The sequence below is a fragment of the Electrona antarctica genome (genome assembly GCF_951216825.1).
Source record: "Electrona antarctica genome assembly, chromosome: 20".
Taxonomy (NCBI): domain Eukaryota; kingdom Metazoa; phylum Chordata; class Actinopteri; order Myctophiformes; family Myctophidae; genus Electrona; species Electrona antarctica.
Window position 1 is genome coordinate 4,472,346 of NC_136801.1, and position 27,996 is coordinate 4,500,341.

Below are 27,996 nucleotides of genomic sequence, written 5' to 3' on the forward strand. Positions count from 1 at the left end.
GAGAAGAGGGTTGCTCGTGTGGGGGAGAAGATGGTTGCTCGTGTGGGGGAGAAGATGGTTGCTAGTGTGGGGAGAAGATGGTTGCTCGTGTGGGGGAGAAGACGGTTGCTCGTGTGGGGGAGAAGATGGTTGCTCGTGTGGGGGAGAAGATGGTTGCTCGTGTGGAGGAGAAGATGGTTTGCTCGTGTGGGGGAGAAGATGGTTGCTCGTGTTGGGGAGAAGATGGTTGCTCGTGTGGGGGAGAAGATGGTTGCTCGTGTGGGGGGAGAAGATGGCTGCTCGTGTGGGGGAGAAGATGGTTGCTCATGTGGGGGAGAAGATGGTTGCTCATGTGGGGGGAGAAGATGGTTGCTCGTGTGGGGGAGAAGATGGTTGCTCGTGTGGGGGAGAAGATGGTTGCTCGTGTGGGGGAGAAGATGGCTGCTCGTGTGGGGGAGAAGATGGCTGCTCGTGTGGGGGAGAAGATGGTTGCTCATGTGGGGGAGAAGATGGTTGCTCATGTGGGGGAGAAGATGGTTGCTCGTGTGGGGGAGAAGATGGTTGCTCGTGTTGGGGAGAAGATGGTTGCTCGTGTGGGGGAGAAGATGGTTGCTCGTGTGGGGGAGAAGATGGTTGCTCATGTTGGGGAGAAGATGGTTGCTCGTGTTGGGGAGAAGATGGCTGCTCGTGTGGGGGAGAAGATGGTTGCTCATGTGGGGGAGAAGATGGTTGTGGGGGAGAAGTGTGGGGGAGAAGAGGGTTGCTCATGTGGGGGAGAAGATGGTTGCTCGTGTGGGGGAGAAGATGGCTGCTCGTGTGGGGGAGAAGATGGTTGCTCATGTTGGGGAGAAGATGGCTGCTCGTGTGGGGGAGAAGATGGTTGCTCATGTTGGGGAGAAGATGGCTGCTCGTGTGGGGGAGAAGAGGGTTGCTCGTGTGGGGGGAGAAGAGGGTTGCTCGTGTGGGGGAGAAGATGGTTGCTCATGTGGGGGAGAAGATGGTTGCTCATGTGGGGGAGAAGACGGTTGCTCGTGTGGGGGGAGAAGATGGTTGCTCGTGTGGGGGAGAAGATGGTTGCTCGTGTGGGGGAGAAGATGGTTGCTCGTGTGGGGGAGAAGATGGTTGCTCGTGTGGGGGAGAAGATGGTTGCTCGTGTGGGGGAGAAGATGGTTGCTCGTGTGGGGGAGAAGATGGTTGCTCGTGTGGGGGAGAAGATGGTTGCTCGTGTGGGGGAGAAGAGGGTTGCTCGTGTGGGGGGAGAAGATGGTTGCTCGTGTGGGGGAGAAGATGGTTGCTCGTGTGGGGAGAAGATGGTTGCTCATGTTGGGGAGAAGATGGTTGCTCGTGTGTGGGGAGAAGATGGTTGCTCATGTTGGGGAGAAGATGGTTGCTCATGTTGGGGAGAAGATGGTGGCTCATGTGGGGGAGAAGATGGTTGCTCGTGTGTGGGGGAGAAGATGGTTGCTCGTGTGTGGGAGAAGATGGTTGCTCGTGTGGGGGAGAAGATGGCTGCTCGTGTGGGGGGAGAAGATGGTTGCTCATGTGGGGGAGAAGATGGTTGCTCTCGTGTGGGGGAGAAGATGGTTGCTCGTGTGGGGGGAGAAGATGGCTGCTCGTGTGGGGGAGAAGATGGTTGCTCGTGTGGGGGAGAAGACGGTTTGCTCATGTGGGGGAGAGAAGATGGTTGCTCTCATGTTGGGGAGAAGATGGTTGCTCGTGTGGGGAGAAGATGGTTGCTCGTGTGGGGGGAGAAGATGGTTGCTCTCATGTGGGGGAGAAGATGGTTGCTCGTGTGGGGGAGAAGATGGTTGCTCGTGTGGGGGAGAAGATGGTTGCTCGTGTGGGGGAGAAGATGGTTGCTCTCATGTGGGGGGAGAAGATGGTTGCTCGTGTGGGGGGAGAAGATGGTTGCTCATGTGGGGGAGAAGATGGTTGCTCGTGTGGGGGAGAAGATGGTTGCTCATGTGGGGGAGAAGATGGTTGCTTCATGTGGGGGAGAAGACGGTTGCTCGTGTGGGGGGAAGATGGCTGCTCGTGTGGGGGAGAAGATGGTTGCTCATGTGGGGGAGAAGATGGTTGCTCATGTGGGGGAGAAGATGGTTGCTCATGTGGGGAGAGAAGATGGTTGCTCGTGTGGGGGAGAAGATGGTTGCTCGTGTTGGGGAGAAGATGGTTGCTCGTGTGGGGGGAGAAGATGGTTGCTCATGTGGGAGAGAAGATGGTTGCTCATGTGGGGGAGAAGATGGTTGCTCATGTGGGGGAGAAGATGGTTGCTCGTGTGGGGGAGAAGATGGTTGCTCGTGTGGGGGAGAAGATGGCTGCTCGTGTGGGGGAGAAGATGGTTGCTCTCGTGTGGGGGAGAAGATGGTTGCTCGTGTGGGGGGAGAAGATGGCTGCTCGTGTGGGGGAGAAGATGGTTGCTCGTGTGGGGGAGAAGACGGTTGCTCATGTGGGGGGAGAAGATGGTTGCTCTCATGTTGGGGAGAAGATGGTTGCTCGTGTGGGGGAGAAGATGGTTGCTCGTGTGGGGGAGAAGACGGTTGCTCGTGTGGGGGAGAAGATGGTTGTTCGTGTGGGGGGAGAAGATGGTTGCTCATGTGGGGGAGAAGATGGTTGCTCATGTGGGGGAGAAGATGGCTGCTCGTGTGGGGGAGAAGATGGCTGCTCGTGTGGGGGGAGAAGATGGTTGCTCATGTGGGGGAGAAGATGGCTGCTCGTGTGGGGGAGAAGATGGTTGCTCGTGTGGGGGAGAAGATGGTTGCTCGTGTGGGGGAGAAGATGGTTGCTCGTGTGGGGGAGAAGATGGTTGCTCGTGTGGGGGAGAAGATGGTTGCTCGTGTGGGGGAGAAGAGGGTTGCTCGTGTGGGGGAGAAGAGGGTTGCTCGTGTGGGGGGAGAAGATGGTTGCTCGTGTGGGGGAGAAGATGGTTGCTCGTGTGGGGAGAAGATGGTTGCTCATGTTGGGGAGAAGATGGTTGCTCGTGTGTGGGGAGAAGATGGTTGCTCATGTTGGGGAGAAGATGGTTGCTCATGTTGGGGAGAAGATGGTGGCTCATGTGGGGGAGAAGATGGTTGCTCGTGTGTGGGGGAGAAGATGGTTGCTCGTGTGTGGGAGAAGATGGTTGCTCGTGTGGGGGAGAAGATGGCTGCTCGTGTGGGGGAGAAGATGGTTGCTCATGTGGGGGAGAAGATGGTTGCTCTCGTGTGGGGGAGAAGATGGTTGCTCGTGTGGGGGGAGAAGATGGCTGCTCGTGTGGGGGAGAAGATGGTTGCTCGTGTGGGGGAGAAGACGGTTGCTCATGTGGGGGGAGAAGATGGTTGCTCTCATGTTGGGGAGAAGATGGTTGCTCGTGTGGGGAGAAGATGGTTGCTCGTGTGGGGGAGAAGATGGTTGCTCTCATGTGGGGGAGAAGATGGTTGCTCGTGTGGGGGAGAAGATGGTTGCTCGTGTGGGGGAGAAGATGGTTGCTCGTGTGGGGGAGAAGATGGTTGCTCTCATGTGGGGGAGAAGATGGTTGCTCGTGTGGGGGAGAAGATGGTTGCTCATGTGGGGGAGAAGATGGTTGCTCGTGTGGGGGAGAAGATGGTTGCTCATGTGGGGGAGAAGATGGTTGCTTCATGTGGGGGAGAAGACGGTTGCTCGTGTGGGGGGAAGATGGCTGCTCGTGTGGGGGAGAAGATGGTTGCTCATGTGGGGGAGAAGATGGTTGCTCATGTGGGGGAGAAGATGGTTGCTCATGTGGGGAGAGAAGATGGTTGCTCGTGTGGGGGAGAAGATGGTTGCTCGTGTTGGGGAGAAGATGGTTGCTCGTGTGGGGGGAGAAGATGGTTGCTCATGTGGGAGAGAAGATGGTTGCTCATGTGGGGGAGAAGATGGTTGCTCATGTGGGGGAGAAGATGGTTGCTCGTGTGGGGGAGAAGATGGTTGCTCGTGTGGGGGAGAAGATGGCTGCTCGTGTGGGGGAGAAGATGGTTGCTCTCGTGTGGGGGAGAAGATGGTTGCTCGTGTGGGGGGAGAAGATGGCTGCTCGTGTGGGGGAGAAGATGGTTGCTCGTGTGGGGGAGAAGACGGTTGCTCATGTGGGGGGAGAAGATGGTTGCTCTCATGTTGGGGAGAAGATGGTTGCTCGTGTGGGGGAGAAGATGGTTGCTCGTGTGGGGGAGAAGACGGTTGCTCGTGTGGGGGAGAAGATGGTTGTTCGTGTGGGGGGAGAAGATGGTTGCTCATGTGGGGGAGAAGATGGTTGCTCATGTGGGGGAGAAGATGGCTGCTCGTGTGGGGGAGAAGATGGCTGCTCGTGTGGGGGGAGAAGATGGTTGCTCATGTGGGGGAGAAGATGGCTGCTCGTGTGGGGGAGAAGATGGTTGCTCGTGTGGGGGGAGAAGATGGTTGCTCATGTGGGGGAGAAGATGGTTGCTCATGTGGGGGAGAAGATGGCTGCTCGTGTGGGGGAGAAGATGGCTGCTCGTGTGGGGGGAGAAGATGGTTGCTCATGTGGGGGAGAAGATGGCTGCTCGTGTGGGGGAGAAGATGGCTGCTCGTGTGGGGGGAGAAGATGGTTGCTCATGTGGGGGAGAAGATGGTCGCTCATGTGGGGGAGAAGATGGTTGCTCATGTGGGGGAGAAGATGGTTGCTCATGTGGGGGAGAAGATGGTCGCTCATGTGGGGGAGAAGATGGTTGCTTGTGTGGGGGAGAAGATGGTTGCTCATGTGGGGGAGAAGATGGTTGCTCGTGTGGGGGAGAAGATGGCTGCTCGTGTGGGGGAGAAGATGGCTGCTCGTGTGGGGGAGAAGAGGGTTGCTCGTGTGGGGCGTGTGGGGGAGAAGATGGTTGCTCGTGTGGGGGAGAAGAGGGTTGCTCGTGTTGGGGAGAAGATGGTTGCTCTCATGTGGAGGAGAAGATGGTTGCTCTCGTGTGGGGGAGAAGATGGCTGCTCATGTGGGGGAGAAGATGGCTGCCGGCAGTGATGTGGAGTCCAGCTCACTAGTACGGTACTGTACGGTACAGTATATACACCCCTCTGTGCCGCTTCTTTGTCTGCGCGCCAAGAAGCAGCCCAGGTTTACATTTTCCCTCCTGGGCTTTAATTTGTTCAGCATTTAAAACACACATGTACCCTCATTAGACGCACAGATACACACACAGATACACACACAGATACACACACAGATACACACACAGATACACACCGGGCCAAACGCACACAGAGACGTAACACTGCTGTGTTGTTGACTCCACTTTTATAGGGCTCTTGGCAGGCGGGTGCAGGTAATTAGCCTTGTGGTCTTCCAGTCTAAGCACCCCCCCCCCCCCCCCCCCGCCCCCGACCCACCCCTGCTTCTCCTCTCTCTTTTTTCTCTTCTCCCAATTTTCTCACCTATACTCTCTCCTTAAACCCCTCGGTTTGACTTGTTCTCTCCTAGCGAGCAGCTTGTCCGCTGTCCTCTGAGAGTGTTACCGTCTTTTATTCCATTTGTATTTTCTGTCAATAGAAGACAACATCAACACTTAAGGTGGCCTTACACTAGCCGATTTTTTTCAATCTGAAATCTGATAGCACCACACACTACACTACAGGATAATCGGAGCGGGGCAGAGCAAATATCAAACATTCTTGATGTTGATCGGGCCGAACCCGATCGCGCTTTGAGCGGTCATAAATGCCCGATTATCGGCTAGTGTAAGGCCACCTTTAATCCCCTATTCCTGAACTGCTAAAAACGTTAATAGTGCAAATCCCACATAGCTTTAGATCATTCACCACAAATCAATCCTATCACATATTTTCCTCAGAACACATGTCTGGATTCAACTGTTCATCTCTGAACTTCATTCTCCCGCGCCTCAACAATCCTTACTTGTGATGAGTTTTCTGTGAAGTTACAGAGTTTAGGGGTTCAAAGCTAGCTCTCATCTTAATTCTCTCTCTGCTCTGCTCCACTCATCCATTCATTTCTTTTCCCCCTCACTGTTGCAACCTGCCTGACCAAACAACGGAAGAATTCCACACCAATCAGTCAATGTGCCACGGAGCTGCACCGTCTCTCTGTGTGGTCTCACTCTAGTCTGGTCTCACCTAAAGGCAAAACACACACACACACACCCTGAAGGTGACATGGCTTCTGGCAGTGGGTTGTCATAGAAGGACTTGATGGATAGTTGATGAACAACAGTTGGGATTACTGAGATGAAGAGATCTGTGGAGCCACTGTGCCACCTGCTGGTAAACATGTGTAGTGTAGAGACTGAGGGACAGAAAGAAAAATGAGATATAGGCACAGACAAATGAACAAAGGAAGAGAGACTGACAGCAAAGGAGAAAGAGAGAGAGACCCATTTTGGGCAGGAACCCCTTTTGGTGTTACCATTATGTTATGCTTTAGCTAGTGAAAAATAGCAGATCTACAAGCTCATAGCGCGCCACCGAGTGGCGCGCTACGAGCTGGTAGGTCTGCTATTTTTGAAAAATCGAAGAACCACTGACATAGAAACATATATAGCTTTTTCAGAAAACTGTCAGGATGTAGAAGACATTTTTAGAATCTGATCTCAGGTCAAAATGGGTTGAAGACTACTAATCGTTGTGTGTATCCCTGCATCGAGTGACCTCGGTACATATTATAAATTGATCTATTAGATATTTTGGATTCCACTTTTTGCTTTGGCAATGTAAACGTATGTTTTCTCATGCCAACGAAGCCTTTTGAATAGAATAGAATTGAGAGAAAGAGAGAGCAAAGGAGAGAGAGGACACATGGAGAGAGGAGGAGAGAGGACACATGGAGAGAGGACGTAACGTACCTTTTCTATCAGTTCGTAGCACTCCTCTAGTTTCTGGGCTCGGTCTTTGAGCACGGTGCTGATTCGTGTGTATTCCTTCAGCCACTCCTGATAGGCTCCTTCCTCCAGGTCCACGTAGGCAAAACACAGGGTCCTCAGTCCTGATTGGATGGAGAGACATTTAAAATAGTTAAAGGTGTGCATATGATGTGCATATTTCTGTTTATTGGTGATAGATATAATCCTCTAGGGATGCACCGAAAGAGAAATTATTGGCCGAAACCGAATACCGAATATGATTAATATTATACATATTTTTTCCTACCATTGCGGTCATGGCCGTACCTTAAAGCTACCTGATTTATGGCAAAATAAATGGTTATAGCAAAACTTAACTTAAATAATAAATCACTAGTATGGGTCCATAAAACATTTTTTCCAGCTCTTCCAGCTCGTTTGAATGCATTAATTGCATACACTATTCGGTGATATATTTTCTGCCTATTCGGGCCGAAACCGAATAGGCCGAAAATGCATTTTTACCCATTTTCTGCCGAATATTTTCTGCGGCCGAATATTCGGTGCATCACTATTAAAAAACTATATTTATGATAGATACAAATGAATCCATATTGGTTGGTAGAGAAAACATCCCTGTTTGTCTGCATATAATGATATGGACAACAAGAATACATTTTTTTTCTACATAAGGCAAACCAAAAGACTGCTCAGTTTTATGCAAAAGGAACATCAGCACCATAACAAAAATAATACTGTATATGGAGATAATGCATATAATCAAACATCATATAATGGCTTCAGTTCCTCCTTTGCTTCCTACCTTCAGTAGCAAACATCTCTAGATGAGTAATAGTTAGATCTTTGTATTCGGATGCCTCAGTCAGGCGCTCAAAAATCACATTATCCTAGAAGAAATAAACAAATAAATCACCGTTAACAACATGTCACTCTTCAAATGTGAGTAGAAGCCATTTTGCATTAAAGCTGTACAATGTAACCTTTTCCTTTAGCGATTCCAAAGTTATTCGTGACCGGGTCTGGCAAATAGGCCCTCATCTCGACCAGAGTAATTTTTCCTTTTTTTACAGATTATTAAAGTACAGAATGTAAGCTTTCATATGATGTATCATTCAATGAAAATATTTGAAGGAGATATGACCATTTTAAAATGATTGTGCCGTTTTACCCAAAGCTGAGAAAATCCCCTTTGAATGTTCACAACATTTCAACACCTAGAGCTGGCTAGCCTACTTTGACTTATAAATGTATACATTTAATTTGCCCAAATCAATAATCTGTTTAAAACCTTCTTCAACATTCAAGCTGTGTTAATATGAAAAAAAACGAAAATCACAAAAGAAAAACAAGTTTATTTTAGATTTTCTGCCTTTTCATTATAGGCGAGATGAGGACCATTTTGCTAGACCTGGTCACATTTTGTCAAATCTGTATGGTAGTGTATTTTAATACAATATAGCTTATGCATCTGGGTGACTTTAAAATATTATGGGACAAACTTACAGCTCCTTTACAGTACAGACGAAGCTTCCCATCGGGAGTCCTGACCACAACGGACATGCGCTTGCGATTGCTGTGGAAGAAATCGAGTAACAGCGTGAAACAAGAGTCTGTTTGCAAATGCATCGGACTGACATCACAGTATTCTGGCCCAAGTCTGGACATGGAGATAATGGTTATGCACACGTGTTGCAATGTTACCTGGAAAACTCCAGCACGTTCAGTAGCTCATAGGTATTCTCTTTTCCTCTCTGAAACACAGTGAGATGTCTAGTATTATATAAGAAAACACATACTCCCCGTGTCCCCTAGGGTAGGTACCCTCACAAAAAACATGCAGTAATCCTGGTCTCTAAACTGCCTCCCCCTGGCCAGCCGGGGCGCCTGATGGAGGGGAAAGGAACTGGTTGGAATAACGTGTTCCTTCCACGCGCTACGTCCAACCAGGGAAACTCCCCCCTGTCAGGTGTAAAGGATCAACTTGGACACTCAGGCATGAAGGAAGCATGAGTTTCAAGTCCGTTGCTCTCCCCATGTCCCCCATATATGGGGACTAGGTTGGTGGAGGGTGTGTAGAGCCCAGCATCACATTAGATAATTGACATGGGTGAAAAATGGATTACAAAATCGTGGGATAAAATTTATATGCTCTCTCTGAGCATGCAGATAAAACAAACGTAAACGTTTTGCCTAGTCTCTCGAGCCAGACTATTGACTCGCACAATTTTCAAATGATTCCATCATACAGTCTGTGTATGTAAAGGAATCTAGGAGTAAAGCGGACATCCCGCCCCCTCCCCACTTCCCCAACTTGGTCTTTGCAGTCGCATACATTTTGTCCTGCTGTAAATTTAGTCAAATAAGGATATTTTTGCTTGCTGCTTATCAGAAATGGGAATTAAAAAATATGTTTTAAACATTTTAAAATGTATTTTTGAGGACGGAAATGACAGCTTCCTTCCTTTCACGGCTTTCAGGAGGTTTGGTTCTGGACTCTAGCATTCGGAGATTGTGGATATCTGGCTACGTGAGACTGTTTGCTTATCTCATGCACACTACCCCCCTCCCCCACCCCCCACCCCACACACACACACGCACACGCACACGTACAGCATCGATGATGACTTTATCTGGGGTCCTAGCGGTGAAGACAAAGCCCAGTCCTTTGGCTCCTTTCACGAGTGCTCCTTCGTCAGGTGAGGAGGCCTGGTAGATGATCCCGTCCTCTTCTCTCTCTGGTCTCTCTGGGACCACCGTGTGGCACACGGCCATCATGGTGAGGAACTCACAGATCTGAGGAGATGTAGGCTGGACAGAGAGAGAGAGAGAGAGAGAGACAGAGAGAGAGGTTATTTAGTATTTACATTTTTTTGCAGTACGCAAGGAAGGATACTTTTTTTTGTCTGATATTAGTTATGAACAATTTATCCCACATTCATTAAACCAGTTAAATCTGGAAACTATCATAGGCATCTGAAACAGCTTGTTTATGCCATATATATATATATATTCAACATAACCAAATGGCAATACACGTTAGCCACCCGTCAATTAAGGGAGTTTTGAATGTTAAAGTCAAACACAAGAAAATAAGTTGGGCAAAAAAAAAAGGTAAATTTATCAGGAAAATATTTTGTGCTGTTACTGGAAACTAATTGTAGTGGGCGTACACTGGTAAAGAGAGTATGGGAACCACTGATTTACATTATCACCAACAATAGGACTTCCACAAGTTGTTTCTAATGGAACTGATTGATCATATTCACAATTTCACAGTAGCCATTTTATTTTCACATTATGCTCTCTGGGCTGCCATGGCATTGTCTTCAAATAGAGAAATCTCTCAGAAGAACATTGTCGGACACCTACATGGTCCTTCTCGATGTTCTCGATGAGAGCGGGGTCGTCGAACTCTGTGGAGTTATTGCTGTTGGACGGAAGGTGGCTACAAAGGGAAGCACAAGAGAGAGAGAGAAGAGGGAATTATTCTAGTGTGCAAAAGTTGTTCTTCTATCAGCCACTGAAAGCCATAACATGTGGCTAGATGGCAGTGGTGGAAAAAGTACTACATTGTTTTACTTAAGTAAAAGTACCATTACTGCAATTTAGAAGTACTTTGTTACAAGTAAAAGTACGGAATTGAAAATGTACTTGAGTAAAAGTACAAAAGAATCGGCATCAAAATGTATTTAAAGTACTCATGTTGGAGAATGTGGGCCATTTCACAAGTTCAAAATGTGTACAAAATCTATTGAAAATAGCAGATCTACAAGCTCACAATGCGTCGCAACGCGACGCATTGTGCGCTTGTAGATCTGCTATTTTCAAATGGCCGAAATGTATAGGGTTGAAGTGGTTAATCTATGTTTTCTAATCAAAATTAAAATCTCCAAAGTAACTAGTAGCTAAAGTTTTGTATTAGATGTAGTAGAGTAGAAGTAAAAGTACTGAAAATTGGAAATACTCAAGTAAAGTACAAATACCTCAAAATTGTACTTAAGTACAGTACTTAAGTAAAAGTACTTAGTTACTTTCCACCACTGCTAGATGGACAGGACTGAGTGTTTTGAGTTATCTTGGTGTAAAATCGATAATTAATAATAATATTACAATCACATTTCAACAATGTGTCATGACTCATGATGGCACAAAGACTACTACTACTACTACTGCTGCTGCTGCTGCTGCTGCTGCTGCTGCTACTACTACTACTACTACTACTACTAGTAGTACAACTACTAGTACAACTACTGACCTGAAGTCCTCCATGGAGCGATCGCAGTCGAGGTCAGGGAAATGGCTGCATTGATAAATCAAGTAGTATCGTAGAGGAATCGATCAGTTGATGGGTTGATTAGTTCAATCAAACAAGCAGGCGAGGGAAAAGAGATTAATTCATAGATCCATCAATAAAATTGATCATCATCATCAGGGTCAAGTTACTGTTAGTATGAGTCATGTATTTGTTGATCGGTTAGCGATCAAGTGAAACATACAGCACGTGCAAAGACTTGTTAGCAGCATGTCGCTAGAACATCTGTCATCGTGTTAGAAGATTTAGGCCTGACTCACACCTTCACAACAGATTGATGTATGGCTGATGCATGAGACTTATTGACTGATGCAAGCTCACAATGCATTTCCAATGGGAGTCACATGGTTTGACACAACATTTGTGTTGTATGAGGGGGTGGGGGGGCAGTCGAAACACAGCCGAAAGCCGTACAACACAAATGTTGTGTCAAACCATGTGACTTCCATTGGAAATGCATTGGGGCAAGATGTAAACAAACCCTTTGTATACATCTAGCATGCATCAATGTTGTATGCTAGATGTAAAGGTGTGAGTGAGGCCTTATGCGTGTAGTATCTACTGTCACTCTGCAAGGAACACCGTGGTAGCGAGAGAGAGGCGACTCACCCATAGGTTATCCCAGCAATGGTACACTTCTTGAAGTGCATGACATTACAAGTTAGAGTTCCTGTCTTGTCGGAAAAGAGATACTTCACCTGGGCGAGATAAGGAAGCAGAAGAGGAAATGAGAGACCGGAAAAACAGTCAGTCGACACTGCGATAATTAAAGGCCATTGGAAGCTCCAGTTGATGTAAATAGGTTTTCAATGTAATGAGTCCCGGGATGCAGGGATGGTCTTTTAGATGAGTCCCAGGGACACTTCAACGACGTAATATTTTGCCATTTTTACAAATTGCAGCATTTAACTCCAATTTCATTTCATGTGGCTATATTCATGTAGAAAACTGAAATGATTATTATAACTAAAGCTAGCAAAATAAACTAGTTTTGGGATGTAAAATGCACCCTATTTTAATCTCTGAAGCTCAATCTAACCTGAATAGTCAATAGGCACACACAGCCACCAGCACAGACGGGTTAAGCTAACATTTTCTGAGTCTGTTTACTTGACTAGTCGTCACCTGTTTCCCCCTGTGTGTTTCTCTTCAGGCCCAACAGAGGTCTCTGGTGATTCTCACACGTGTATTCCTGCCTGAATCCTTCCTCTGCCAGCTGTCCCTCATTACCTCCTGTGTGTTTAATCTGTGCCCTTCAGTCCCCAGTTGCCCCGGTTGTGTTCTAAGCTGCTACATGGTCTAGACGTTCCACCTGCTAGTGTGTGGAGTAGTTGTGTTCTAAGCTGCTACCCGGTCTAGACGTTCCACCTGCTAGTGTGTGGAGTTAGTTGTGTTCTAAGCTGCTACCCGGTCTAGACGTTCCGCCTGCTAGTGTGTGGAGTAGTTGTGTTCTAAGCTGCTACCCGGTCTAGACGTTCCGCCTGCTAGTGTGTGGAGTAGTTGTGTTCTAAGCTGCTACCCGGTCTAGACGTTCCGCCTGCTAGTGTGTGGAGTAGTTGTGTTCTAAGCTGCTACCCGGTCTAGACGTTCCACCTGCTAGTGTGTGGAGGAGTTGTGTTCTAAGCTGCTACCCGGTCTAGACGTTCCACCTGCTAGTGTGTGGAGGAGTTGTGTTCTAAGCTGCTACCCGGTCTAGACGTTCCGCCTGCTAGTGTGTGGAGTAGTTGTGTTCTAAGCTGCTACCCGGTCTAGACGTTCCGCCTGCTAGTGTGTGGAGGAGTTGTGTTCTAAGCTGCTACCCGGTCTAGACGTTCCGCCTGCTAGTGTGTGGAGGAGTTGTGTTCTAAGCTGCTACCCGGTCTAGACGTTCCGCCTGCTAGTGTGTGGAGTAGTTGTGTTCTAAGCTGCTACCCGGTCTAGACGTTCCGCCTGCTAGTGTGTGGAGGAGTTGTGTTCTAAGCTGCTACACGGTCTAGACGTTCCGCCTGCTAGTGTGTGGAGTAGTTGTGTTCTAAGCTGCTACACGGTCTAGACGTTCCGCCTGCTAGTGTGTGGAGTAGTTGTGTTCTAAGCTGCTACCCGGTCTAGACGTTCCGCCTGCTAGTGTGTGGAGTAGTTGTGTTCTAAGCTGCTACCCGGTCTAGACGTTCCGCCTGCTAGTGTGTGGAGTAGTTGTGTTCTAAGCTGCTACATGGTCTAGACGTTCCGCCTGCTAGTGTGTGGAGTAGTGTGTTCTAAGCTGCTACATGGTCTAGACGTTCCGCCTGCTAGTGTGTGGAGTAGTTGTGTTCTAAGCTGCTACGTGGTCTAGACGTTCCGCCTGCTAGTGTGTGGAGTAGTTGTGGACTTAACTGTCCACCTGTCGGATCAGTCTAGCCTTCCATCTTTTTACCACCAAGTCTCGCTTCCAGCGTCTGCACTTGCGTCCTGTTGCTAGAAACCTGACATAGATTTAAAAATCCCTATTTCGACACTGTAGGCTTTCATGCTGTGTTCGTTTTATGGCTGGATGTGGGGAACATGAGATTACAGATAACCCGACTGTTTGCTCAAGCTACCAAGCTGAGAAAAACACGGACACCTGCAGCCAAGTGGCCTTACAAGATAATTGATCTGTGTATGACGTATAACATCTTGTCATCTTTACTGTTGATGATGTGGATCTGATCAACGGGTTTGAAAAAACCTGCCCGAGCTCCTGACTAGGAACTCCGATCTAAAAAGGGCAGTTTTCCTAGTAGTAAGTTAGAAAGTTTGACATTCTTGGCCTGGGCCATGGCTCAATGGTCCAGGCACCTTGGCTGGTAATCCAGTCTGGCAGTGTGCCGCGGGTTCGACTCCCAATCCCGACGGCCTTTACTGCATGTCACCCCCCCATTTCCTGTCAGCCTACTGTCTGTCCCTCTATAAAAAATATAAAATAAAGGCGGAAGCCGCAAAAAGAAAACATTAAAAAAAAAAAAAAAAAGTTTTACATTCTAATTGAGTCACTGACATGTCAGACACGTATAAGTCAATGGGAGGGGCTTATCACAGACTGGACCCAACTTATGACTGAAACTGCATCCTTCGAATACTCAATTGCCAGGAGGAACAATGTCAAAGGAAAGTTCCATGAAATATGGGACTACTTTTATTTGTATATTAAAGGATGGTTGCATTAACAATTTGTAATTGGTAATACATTACAGATTATATAATCACTATTGTCAACAACAGAATGTGGAGGGGTGTTGTCCATTGGGGTTGGTTTTATTTGACTGCTAGTTGTGTTTTGTTTTTTGTTTGTTTTTCTTGTCTCTTTATTTTGTGTAAGTCATGTGTACCGTATGCTTTATTGTAAAATCAATAAAAAACTTTGATGACAAAAAAATAAAAAATAAAATGGGAGGGGCGTGTCCTCACCTGTCCCAGTTCTTCGTTGAGATTGGACGTCCGGGCCATGGCGGGTGTGTCTGACTCTGCATAATACATCTCTGTATCCTGAACAAAAACACCAGACAGGATAAATTAGACCACAAAGACAACATTTTATATGTGCTGCCATACACACAACCAACACAAAAGCATGCACATGTACAGTAGTTCCCCATAGCTTTGATTGAATGGCTCCTACAGTACGTTTCCGGTTCAGAACTAAATGGTAAAAATGGTAAATGGTGCATTTATATAGCGCCTTTATCCAAGGCGCTTTACATAGATTGTGCATTACATTCACCCATTCACACACACATTCATACACCGATTGCAGCGGAAGCCATGCAAGGTACCAACCAGCACATCGGGAGCAATTTGGGGTTCAGTGTCTTGCCCAAGGACACTTCGACATGTAGACAGGAGGAGCCAGGATTCGAACCGCCGACCCATGGATCATTGGACGACCTGCTCTACCTCTTGAGCCACAGTCGCCCCTTGACTACTGTCAAGCCAATAAAACGAAGCTATGGGACAATGAATCGGAACAACACACACGCTGACCATACCCAGTTAATGAAGAGGGCCTGTGTGAACTTGACCATACCCAGTTAATGAAGAGGGCCTGTGTGAACTTGACCATACCCAGTTAATGAAGAGGGCCTGAGTGAACTTGACCACCTCCAGAGTCACCAGCAGGCTGATGGGAATCAGGTTGTTGTACAGGATGATGAATGTCAGCAGGTTGTACGCAAAGTTTACCGAGATGTCACCTACGTGCACACACACAGACACACACACACACACACACACACACACAGTCACACACACACACACACACACACACACACACACACACACACACAGTCACACACACAGTCACACACACACACACACACACACAGTCACACACACACACACACACACACACACACACACACACACACACACACACACACACACACACACACACACACAGTTACTTACACATTCTGATAGCTTACAAGTCACAACTATGAATAAGTCAAGTGTGGAATCACAATCACACAGACGCATGCAGCAAGTGTTGGTGTGCTGAGCTCGTGTCCTGTTTTTGAATAACTTAACACTCGAGCTTGGGGTGTAATAAAAAAGTCTCCAAAAATGGCAGTGACAGAGGACCTGTCAACAGTTTCCACTCTTGAACAATACTCGAGGACGAATGATCATAATGGATTGAAGACATGACACCAGTCCTATACCTCCAGGGCAGCCACAAAGGAGGCTATACCGGGACCCGGGAGTGAGGAGCCTTCCGCAGCCGAATTAGAAACACTGGGGCCCACAAAGATATTGGATTAAGATATTTGAGACACTCTCTGATATTTTGAGTATTCATATTGACCCCGATCCTGTACTAATTATTCTGGGTTTGTCAGACTCCATGCCTAGGTTGACGAGAGCACAGAAACAACTCTTCTCATATGGTCTGATTACAGCAAAAAAACTAATTTTGACACACTGGAAAAAGGAGGAGGCTCCTGCATTTAAGCATTGGCTAAATGAAATGACTAGTACGCTTCATCTTGAGAGAATAAGGTATTTCCTGAGAAACAGGGAGAGACAATTTGATAAGGTTTGGCTGCCCCTTGTCCATTACTTGAGTAGAAACAATTCATAGACAGGATACCATCATACCACTGATATGATATGGTACGACATTTTCTTTTCAGATGTTTTCCATTTTTCAAATTCAAATTACTATTTTATTCTATAGTATGCGGTGTCACTGAGCAGTATGGGTTTCATTTTAGTATTCATTTTTTGTTTTCTATAAAATAAAAATGTAATTCATATCACAATGTTTAATCTACAACAATTTATAATCTGTTCTCAATAAAAAACTATTTGACAAAAAAAATAAACACTGGGGCCCGGGCCAGCCTAGCGGTCCGCCTAGGCTGGTAATCCAGCCTGACAGAATGTCTCTCTCCCCGTTTCCTGTCCACCTACTATTATATCTGCTACTATATCTATCAATGAAGGCAAAAAGCCCAAACAATATCGTAAAAAAGAAAGAAACACTGGAGCAACACATTGTTGAATTCCTGGAAAGCAATGGCTCAGTGGCGAGGAGCGACATTGACGCCTGCCCACCAAGAGAGTGGGCAGGCGTCAGACCTATAAGCCCATAGCGTGCTACTCGGTGGCGCGCTAGAGCCTTGTAGATCTGCTATTTTTCAATAGCTAAAGTACAACAGAATGCTTGAAACACCAAAAGGGGTTCCCGCCCAAAATGGGTTAGTTCAAAGTATTATAGAATATGTGGCAACACCTCTAACATAGACCCACCAGTATATCTGAAAACCAATCGTTAAAAACAGGAATATTTCCTAAAAAGGGTGAAAACAGCAATATTTCCCAACAAGATGAAAATAGCAAAGCTGATACCAATATAAGACTGGAGACAAACACAAACTCACAAACTACAGACCTGTTTCCGTCTTTCCACAGTCTTCTAAAGTATTGGAGAGAGTGTTTTATAAGAGGTTAGATGAGTTTATCACCCAACACAATGTATTATGTGAACAGCAATACCAAGTGTGTGTGTGTGTGTGTGTGTGTGTGTGTGTGTGTGTGTGTGTGTGTGTGTGTGTGTGTGTGTGTGTGTCACCGTGGGCACATTTGAGCCGACAGGCACGGCCAAAGGAAGCTGACTGACAACGTCTTTCCGGAGTTTTAGACAGCTGGTGGATGGAAAAGAAGCTCCACCCCCGCGGCTGACTGCCGCGACGGACAGATTCCCGGAAACGCTCTCCTCCGCGGCAGTCAGCCGCGGGGGTGGAGCTTCTTTTCCATCCACCAGCTGTCTAAAAACTCGGAAATGACGTAAAATACAGCTTCTTCTGTCCGCGCATGGAATCTAAAGTGTGCTTAGGCCCACTGTGTGTGTGTGTGTGTGTGTGTGCGTGTGTGCGTGCTCGTGCGTGTGCGTGTGCGTGGGGTTCTCACCAGCACGGGACAGGTACCAGCATGCCTCCTCGGTGTGTTGGCGGTTCCATATCGCAGCACCAACAGAGCTGATGAGAGCCATGACCAGCAAGATGCAGAACAGAACCAGGATCTGGACGTTGGTCACTCGCTCCACGTTGGACCGTTTCAGGGGCGCCTTGGTTGAGTTCTGTGTGTGTGTGGGGGGGAGGGGGGGGACAATCCTTACTGATTTGTACTTTGGCTGCACGTATACAGTAGCAACAGTCATTGACATGCGAATCCCTTGACTCCTTCAAATCCGCTCTTAAAGGGCACCTACGGACGGCTGCAATTCGAAAATGGCCCCCGTAAAATCTGAATCTAAAACCCCTTTTCCCCTCACTGTATATGTTTCTTTATTTTTACCTCCTTTATGATGAATTCCCGTTCTGCTCTTTGGCTTTATAGAAGTGTATATTTGTACGTCTCTAAATGTTATGATGAATTGAACAAGGTGGACCCTCTTGTAAACAAGTGTAATGCTTTATTATTGGGTCATCCACTCACAGTTAACAGTCTTTGTATTGAGTTGTGCTTGAATTGTACTGTAATTCTGCAAACTGTTAATAAATATTTCAATCAATCAGCCAAGTACAAAACAAATCAGGCTTCACAGGCCAGTAGTCAAACAGATCTTTAAGCAACCATGCAATGTCATTTGTTTATTTTACCTGCATCAGCTTGGAGTCGTGCCCAGTGTAGACTATGATCCCTACAACCCATTGTGTGTTCCTGAGCTGGGCTCCTCGCAGCAGCACCTGGTCGGGACCAACAGGAACAGGGCTGGGGAGAGAAGAGTTAGGTTTGGGTAAAAAAGATATGGTGTAAATGAACAAGGTCTGGCACATTATAATCCAGACAGTAAAAATGAACTGTTTTGGTGGGGGTGCATACTTAGTTTAGACTAGTCATTGGTTAGACATGGGTTAAGGTTAGGTTTAGGTGTGCTGCCCCGTGGGAGGTTAGGTTTAGGGTGAGGGTTTGAGATAGTAGGACTAATGACTGGTCTAACCAATGACTAGTCTAAACCAAAAACTGTCTAAAAAGTAACATCATATTTTCAAATAAAGTTTCTTTACCATAAAGCTCAAGATCATTTAATGCAACAGCTTAATGTTATGCATGACACTGGATCAGATAAAGCATTAGACTTGAGGTTTCGGAAAACATTATGTTGACAACATCTAAAATGACACAGATGCTCTCCGAGATTGAAAGGGTTAAAAGAGCAGCTGCTAGGGTGAAATGTTTGGATATGCTTTGTATCCAAAGCATATGGCTGACGTCAACACGTCAACACGTCAGCGAAATCTCTCGTCCGTTTTTTGGGCATTTGCAGTAATAAATGTGTGTTATACTACACACACACACACACACACACACACACACACACACACACACACACACACACACACACACACACACACACACACACACACACACACACACACACACACACACACACACACACACACACACACACACACACACACACACACAATGTGTAATAGCACAATAATGAGTCATCCACAGTGAAACGCTAAGTGACGTTGATTTCAAACAAGGTTTGGCCCATGGCTCTAACTTTAAACAAATAATGTTAATCACATGGACTTAAGAGTCATCAGTAAGTAAACGCATTGTCAACGGCAAGTCTGGCACCGGTGGAAAAACGGTTTAATAAAACGTGACCGTACAGTACGTGAGGGTTTAGGCTTTGCAAGCTACCCACCCACCCCTTTTTCCCCTCACTGTATATGTTTTTCTCCTATTTTGACCTCCTCTATGATGATTTCCTGTTCTTGGCTATATAGAAGTGTATATTTGTACGTTTCTAAATGTTATGATGAATTGAAAATGGTGGACCCTCTTGTAAACAAGTGTAATGCTTTATGGTGTGGTCCACAGTTAACAGTTTTTGTATTGAGTTGTGCTTGATCCGTTCGGCAGCGGTGGCCGAACGGATTGCTGAGCGGTCTTGATACCGGAAGGTCGCCAGTTCGAATCAGCGGTCCGACACGTTAAAATTACCACCGCTGAAGTGCCCTTGAACAAGGCATTGAACCACTACGATGAAATGTTCTATGAGCAGGGCCTGGCTGGAAACAAGTTCTTGAGCTTAGCCCAGATACCCTGGGTAAATATAGTAATCATTTCATTTCATTTCAAATGTACGGTAATTCTCCAATCTGTTAATAAATACTTCAATCAATCAAAAACTGTGTGTACAAGCATTTACATAAACTTACCATGTGTATGGGAGCTGACAAAAAAAAGGGGTAAAATATAAAATGTTTTCTGAAAAACTTGGTTCTCAAACGTTTTCATGTCAAGGACCCCCAAAGGTATATGTGTTTGGCCCCATCTCAACATATTTTGTTCCAGGGACCCCAAAAGCAAAGATTTTAGTTAAAAAAATATATATTCAAAAATATACACACAGCATAGCAATGATATTCTTAACCCATTCTGGGCGGGAACCCCTTTTGGTGTTTTAACTAAGCATTATGTTATACTTTAGCTATTGAAAAATAGCAGATCTACAAGCTCGTAGCGCGCCACCGAGTGGCGCGCTACGAGCTTGTAGGTCTGCTATTTTTTGAAAAATCGTGAAAATGCGGCACAAATCTTTGAATATATATTCGTTTTTTTTAATTATTTTGACGTCAGGCCTAAGATGGGTTAATGTGTGAGTCTTACTTGAGGTTTTCCAGGCGTAGAGTACCAGTGAAGTCATACAGGTGTCTGTTGGGTCCTTCACACTCCAGACTTCCAGACACAGCTGTCAATTCCTCCAAGGACTGGAGACCGGCCGTGAGGGAGAGACCCTGACGCGCACGCGCACACACACACACACACACACACACACACACACACACACACACACACACACACACACACACACACACACACACACACACACACTTAAATTAACTGAGAGTAAAAATGGGTAAGAACTTAAGACTGTAAGAGTGTGCATTGCAATATGAGAATGTGTGCGCGTGCAATCCGTGCACGCAATATGAGTTTAAGCTATGAGACACATTTGAAAAAAGGTTGTCTTAAAAGGGGACCAACAAACCAAATTGCTTTCTTTTTTAGTTACTTGATATCAATCATGTGTCAAACTATTCTGAATCATAATATAACATCCCTGGGCATATTTTGACTGGTTTGTCCAACTAGTGAAACGTACGTTCGTTGACATTTAATTGCTCTTTTTGTCGGTATCCCAAATGTTGACTGTGTCTTTAATAAAGTGTGATTGATTGATTGATTGATTGATTGATTGATTGATACAATAGGGATAGTTCCTCCAGCCACTCACCCTCCCTCTCTACTGCTGCCATACGCCTATTTCATTAAAAGAACATGTTAAGGACAAGAGGTGAAACATAATTGAGCAATGGAATGGAAAAGTTAAAAAGGTGCCCCCAAGTAAAGGTTCTATTTGAGTTTTCTTTATTTTGTAATTTTATTTATATGACTTGTCTGTTTTGTTTTGTTTTATGTTTTACTTTGTTCTGATTTCTGTGTCTCTAAGTGGTTGTCGTGAAGTTTGTCTTTGTACTATGTTGTTGTCGTACTATGCTGTTGTCGTCGTTTTTGCTTTTGTTTATTTGAATATATGTCTGTAAACCCTAAATAAAAACAAAGTTGAAAAAGAAAAAAAGAACATGTGACATGGGTGGAGAGGAAATGAAACCAGAGATTCCATGACCCTTCAAAAAAAGGTGACATGGGTGGAGAGGAAATGAAACCAGAGATTTCATGACCCTTCAAAAAAAGGTGACATGGGTGGAGAGGAAATGAAACCAGAGATTCCATGACCCTTCAAAAAGAGGTTCATACCTGTCTGATCTTCAGATTGGTCTCTCCATCCAGGTTGGAGGTCTCTGTGTAACACATGGCCTGGGGTTCACTGTGAACACAACACAAATACCCTCATTACAGAGTAAAGTACTTTTACTATGACCTAGAATAAAAGATACCAAGGGTAGGACAGTGACGCCACAAATACTATAGACGTGTGTTTACTGTTTAGCCTGTAGTCCAACAACAATAATGCTTCATTTAAAGTTTTGTCACAAGTGCTAGCTGCTCTTTTAGCATTAACTGTCTATAACTGTAATTATTTAATAACAGTTTGAAAAAAAGTACAATTAACCCATTTTGGGCGGGAACCCCTTTTGGTGTTTTAAACATTGTTATAATTTAGCTATTGAAAAATAGCAGATCTACAAGCTCATAGCTTGTATTTATTATTAGTTAATCAAGGACTTCTACAATTTAGGCATAATAGCACAGGCTCTTATCCACAAACGGCATGAAACCTTGTCAATGAACAACAGATGACATCACTGATGATTCTTGGGTATCTTTTATACTAGTCTGAGGGGCTGTGTCCAAAGAACGCGTTTTTTTCACAGAGCTAACAGCAACTTTCTGCCGCGCATTTCTGAAAGGCACACTAGGAGCACGTATGTTCCCAGCGCCGCTTCGTTGCGTTTCAGTGTTCTCCACATCCAGCATTTTTTGGGCCTCAAGTACAAAATAGTTCAGATGTTGGGCAGTGTTGTTTTTGTCGACTAAAACTAAGACTAAAAATGTTCGTCGACTACCTTTTTCCACTGACAAAAACTAAATGGAAACTACATGAAAACTAAGCTATGATGACTAAAACTAAGACTAAATATACTGACAAATTTCGTCTACAAATAAAAACTAGACTAAAATGTTAGAAAGGGACCAATGGACAAGAGATCCAGTATAAGTCATTTTACAATTAGTTGCATGCTGAAAATAGCCGATCTACAAGCTCACAACGCGTCGCGCTGCGGCGCATTGTGAGCTTGTAGATCGGCTATTTTCAAGTATAAAATCTGCCATTACGACGGCATCAAGGCCCGCCAAAATTCATTTTAGTCGACTGAATCACCTGTAGATTTAGTCGACCAAAATCGTATGATATTTAGTCGACTAAAACTAGACTAACACTAACACATTCCAGGTGACTACAATGTGACTAAAACTAAGTGAAAACTATTCAAGAGACTATGACTAAAACTAAAATAGAAATTTGCTGCCAAAAACAACACTGATGTTGGGGAGAAGCGCCACGCTTCAAAGTCAGCCAATCAAAATCGAGGAAGAGGCAGCTGTCAAAGTGGAAAACACACTCTGGACATGATTATTGATTGATATCCATTCCAAGGTGCTCCAAAAGGCAGTGAGGTGAAAATGACAGAACACATCTATAGTAACTCACACTAACTATTGTTGTTTGGGACAAACTATGAGTGTTAAAAACGTCACATCAGATGAATGGGAAACAATGGAATATAGACAATACTCCAGATTCAGAAACACAAAGACTGACACATGCACAACTGTGCATGCGTGTAGACACACAAACATGCATGTTTGTAGACACACAAACATGCATGCTTGTAGACACACAACCATGCATGTTTGTAGACACACAAACATGCATGCTTGTAGACACACAACCATGCATGCTTGTAGACACACAACCATGCATGTTTGTAGACACACAAACATGCATGTTTGTAGACACACAACCATGCATGCGTGTAGACACACAACCATGCATGCGTGTAGACACACAAACATGCATGCTTGTAGACACACAAACATGCATGCGTGTAGACACACAAACATGCATGCTTGTAGACACACAAACATTGCATGCTTGTAGACACAAACCATGCATGCTTGTAGACACAACCATGCATGCTTGTAGACACACAAACATGCATGCTTGTAGACACACAAACATGCATGTGTGTAGACACACAAACATGCATGCGTGTAGACACACAAACATGCATGCGTGTAGACACACAAACATGCATGCGTGTAGACACACAAACATGCATGCGTGTAGACACAGAAGCAGCATGCTAAGTAATACACACACACACACACACACACACACACACACACACACACACACACACACACACACACACACACACACACACACACACACACACACACACACACACACACACACACACACACACACACACACACACACACACACACACACACACACACACACACACACACACACACACACAGTGGAGGCTGACCTGGAGGACACTATGACCATGTCAGCTGGAAGGTGCTGTCCATTAGTCACTTTCACTATGTCTCCTACTGCCACCTTGTGGCCAGCGGGCGACATTACAACAACATGGGGAGAGAGAGAAAAGGTGGAGATGACAAGAAAAACAGGTGTTGTTAGACAGGGAGGGGAGTTAAGAAAAGACAGAAAAACTGAAAATGAAAAGTGGATTAATTGGGGACCAAGGGAGTGCAAGGTAGGGAAAGTGACAGGAAGAAGTTCATAGCTCCAAAAGTTTGTAAGCTAGCATTTTGCCATAAGTGAAATGACATGCATCTACTCAATATATGAGCTGTTGAGTATATAGGAGTACATATGTGTTAGATGCTATATTCGCATTGCAAAACATTCAACTATATGACTATAACAGCCATTCATTGGCTGATTAAAATCTCAATTGGCCGTTAAATACAAATATTTCCGGCAACTTATTATACCAAACGTAGTGGCGCCGAAACACACATCCCTTGTCACATTTTGCGAAATGAATGGATTTACCAAGTGTGCGACCAACATGAAACGGTATAGCAATAAATGATCAGTCAATGCATTGATCATAAAACTAAAGATATACCCATATCAAAGTTGTACATGTCACGAGCAATGACTTGCTACAATCTGAAAAGCCTCAGACTTTGGAACAGGTCAAGGATATAATACAAGCACAATGGCTCTGTCAATGACATGAAGACCGCAATAGAGCGTCGCAGTCCCGCCCCCTACCAGGGCCCAGGAAATGATTCTCCGTTAATTTTCCTCATAGACATTTCAGAAAGTATTTATCTAAAGACGTTTACGCTGCGGACAAAGCAAAACTCTTGTCGTGACAAATCATGACAACAAACACAATTTTTCGGGCCAAACAAAGAATTAGAAAGTAGAACAAAACGGCAGGTTACAACACTTTTTTGGTTGTTTTTCTTCATCGTCGTCATGAAAGACTGCGACGCTCTATAGGGCAACATGATGAAAGAACATAGCAGTATAAAGTGACTTCCTAGGCATCATGAAGCAGTAAACATGACAGTAATGCTGCGTTCACACTGCGTTCATACAGCTCTAAAGACACAGTCTACCATTCATTTACAATGGATGCCAGACCAGTGACATGAAAATAAACAAAGATACATCCGACATTTGTAGCTGCTACAAAAGCTACAACAGCTACAAAACGTTGAGCTGGTTTCAACTTCAGGTACAAAGTTACAAAGCTAGTAATACGCTGTGTAGCTTTGTATCTTTTGTATCTGCCTATAATCTAAAACCAGAGCCATAGAGTAAGACAGAGTTACGACAACTCCGCTCACTTCATGGGGCTTCAGTCAAATGGCGGCTCTTCTACATAGACTTCTATTGGGCGAATAGTGACAAGGGCCTGAACCGGAAGTTGACGGAATGCATTGGAGTCTATGGGCTTTATAGTGACAAACGAGTTACATGAACCACTACGTGACCGGGCTGTTTTCTGCCCCCTCAATGTCGTAACTCTGTCTTACTCTATGGCTCTGTCTAAAACAAAACAAAAAAAAAGCTGATTGTGTAGGGCTGTAGGCTACTACGTAAAGGTTGACTGCGATGCTAAGCCCAAAACACAATCAGCTATACTGTAGTTGGTTTATACTGTAGTGCGGTGGTGTCATGTAACAAAAAGAGCAGATCTACCAGCTTACACAGACCCTGCACACGTGGTGTTAATAGCTTATAGATCGTAATCGTATATCACTTCCGCCTTGACCACTGACTGTCCTGATTGTTCTTTTTGACATGATGGAGAAGATAAATGGATAATGGTTGGGAATTGGCTTTACTAAATTGGGACTTGAAGGGGATGTTTTTCTTTTGTCTTGAAGGGGCATGTTTTGCACAACAACATAAGTCTGTTTGTTTACCTCTAGTCATTGATACTAAAATCTGCTGTTTTATTTTTTATTTTTTCTATGAACCTGTGAAAAAATAAAAAGATTTTGAAAATAAAAAAATAGCGAGAATGGCCGATAAACTAGCTCACAATGCGCTGGCGATGCGTCACAAAGAAACTAAAAAGCCATCGCAGAACTTCACCGATTCTGGAAAGTCTCAGGTTTATGGAACGTTCTGGGGTTCCCTTCAAAGTCGAACATAGACAGAATGAAATACAGAGGGACTAACATAGTCTGGCTAATAAGCCAGACCGAATCAGCCGTTGGCAAAAAAAATTGTCTGGCTTATTAGCCAGGCTAGGACTAACAGGCCTTGAGCTCTTGCCAGCAGTGGTGAGATGGTTAGGGACAACGATGAGGATGAGTGCGTTACCTGTTTCCAGATGATGGTCTGCCATGCTCCAGCTCGCAGTACTGTGAGGCAAGGAGAACACAGCCGTCAGTCAGCCTATAGAGTGGCTCTCATACAGTATTCATACACAACTATTGTGTGTTGACTTGCCCTATTGGCAGAAACAAAAACCAGCCATTCACTCAACCATGAAAGGCAAACAAAAAACCCATGGAAAAAAACATACAAGCAGAGCTATGGAAAATACATACATGTGACGCACGCACACGCGCAAGGGGCACACACACACACACACACAGTAAGCGACCAGTACCTGTGGTTTTCTTCTTGTTGACGGTGTTGTCTGCTTTGTGTCTGTGCTGTAGAGACAGAGACGTGTGTAAGGGTCAATTTATACTTCATCATACAACCGTGTCACTCACCAAGAATCACTCACCAAGAATCACTACCAAAACAAACGTGAGTGACACGGTTGTATGACAGAGTATGAAGAATGAGGAGCAGGACAAATGTATCAGTACACAAGATGTAACGACAAAGACCACCTGGTTCTAACCTTATTCATTAGCATACATACATGTGTGGGATTTCTGTTAACTTCTTAACATCCAACCCATAATCCTAACAAAATAATGAGTGAAGCCGGTCAGCAGGGGGCACTATGATACTCACATAGTCCTCTATGATCTCTTTGATTGCTGCTACGGTCATGATGAAGATGAGTGGCACAAGGGTGGTGTAACGACCCGTCGGAGATACGTCAGGGATTTGCTGAGTAGAAGCAAAGTGACTGCGCTTAGAAATCATTGTTGTTAGCTGTAAAAGATTTCTTTTAAAACTGGACAGTGAAACACACTCAGGATACTGAGGGCAGAGAGGAGGAATGACGTGCAACACAGGTCGTCCTGAGCCTAGTCATTGATTTTACACATTATTGTTAGGGCAGTTAAAGGACCACTTCACCACTTTTCAACCTATCTTCATATAATAGGTCCTCACTAATAATCATGAAAAGAATGGCGCAATTTCTTTCTACTCGGTCTGTGTCTCATAGGAGGGCTGTGGGCAGTTCAGAAACCGTCTTCCAGTGACATCATCGATGGGGAATACAAGCTAATAGAAACTGCAGGCTTTCTAGTCCTGAAAAGTTGCAATGCGAAAATGGAAGCCATCGTTCTCACGATAATGAAAATCTAAACATTTTTGTAAAAGAAAATCTGCCTAATGATGATGTCACTGGAAGACGGTTTCTAAACTGCCCACAGCCCTCCTATGAGACACAGACTTGAGTAGAAAAAAATTGTGCCATTTTATCATGATTATTAGTGAGGACCTATTATATGAAGATGGGTTGAAAAGTGGTGAAGTGGTCCTTTAAAGGGACAGTATCGTGCTGTAAATGTGCATCTCAGTTCATCATTGTTGATGATTATAGTTTACATCAAACGATAGAAAGGTTTGTGCTCTAGTCTAAACACAAGGCGTGCTAGAAATGAATTAGACGTACATTGTATGCACTGCACTTTGATACATTTCAGCTGTGAACCAGTTCTGGTTCATCTGGTTTTGTCAGGTTCAATTATTTATTTTACCTCCACATTGTTGACAGTTGACACATGTATTGTATTGTGTGTTAGGTGTGTTCTGATATTTTGTGCTGTGGTACACATACTAAGGTTAGTGTCCATTTACCCACTTTCAACCTAGGGTCCCAATTCTAGACCAATATTTCCAATCCTTGTGAATTTAGATCGGCGAGTAACCTTTTTTTTCATTAATAAAATGTAATTTTGTATGTAAATACAATATAACTATAGCTATTCTACTGAGACGTTTAGATTGTGAGGTCATGTCTCACCTAGACACAGGAACTGACACGAATTGTGACCCGACGGTCAAGATTCTATTCATCCCCCTGATCAAGCAGGCAGGCTCTATTAGCTCAATGGTGAATATTTCAGCAAGAAAGGAAATCGGGTTCAAATCCAGGATAGAAGAGGAAAGTTACTTAATTCTGGGCTTCATAAAATAAGCTA

General features: G+C 44.9%; 1 protein-coding gene across 1 annotated transcript in view; it reads right to left on the bottom strand.

Annotated features, from left to right (window-relative positions):
• Positions 1-6,160: 6,160 nt before the first annotated feature.
• LOC306912833 (phospholipid-transporting ATPase IB-like) overlaps positions 6,161-27,996 on the bottom strand; it is a gene marked incomplete at its 3' end in the record, with an annotated part of 45,889 nt that continues 24,053 nt past the window's right edge. Inside the window, exons 4-23 of the mRNA XM_079489288.1 lie at positions 26,633-26,731; positions 26,274-26,319; positions 25,982-26,022; positions 23,655-23,728; positions 21,391-21,460; positions 20,239-20,366; positions 18,210-18,321; positions 17,518-17,686; positions 17,000-17,023; positions 15,172-15,299; positions 14,518-14,595; positions 11,722-11,810; positions 11,056-11,100; positions 10,170-10,245; positions 9,411-9,608; positions 8,502-8,551; positions 8,304-8,373; positions 7,603-7,687; positions 6,783-6,922; positions 6,161-6,226 (exon numbers count right to left, since the gene is read on the bottom strand). Of these exons, the coding sequence (XP_079345414.1) occupies positions 6,161-6,226; positions 6,783-6,922; positions 7,603-7,687; positions 8,304-8,373; positions 8,502-8,551; positions 9,411-9,608; positions 10,170-10,245; positions 11,056-11,100; positions 11,722-11,810; positions 14,518-14,595; positions 15,172-15,299; positions 17,000-17,023; positions 17,518-17,686; positions 18,210-18,321; positions 20,239-20,366; positions 21,391-21,460; positions 23,655-23,728; positions 25,982-26,022; positions 26,274-26,319; positions 26,633-26,731 (1,788 nt within the window). The remainder of the gene's footprint in view (positions 6,227-6,782; positions 6,923-7,602; positions 7,688-8,303; positions 8,374-8,501; positions 8,552-9,410; positions 9,609-10,169; positions 10,246-11,055; positions 11,101-11,721; positions 11,811-14,517; positions 14,596-15,171; positions 15,300-16,999; positions 17,024-17,517; positions 17,687-18,209; positions 18,322-20,238; positions 20,367-21,390; positions 21,461-23,654; positions 23,729-25,981; positions 26,023-26,273; positions 26,320-26,632; positions 26,732-27,996) is intronic.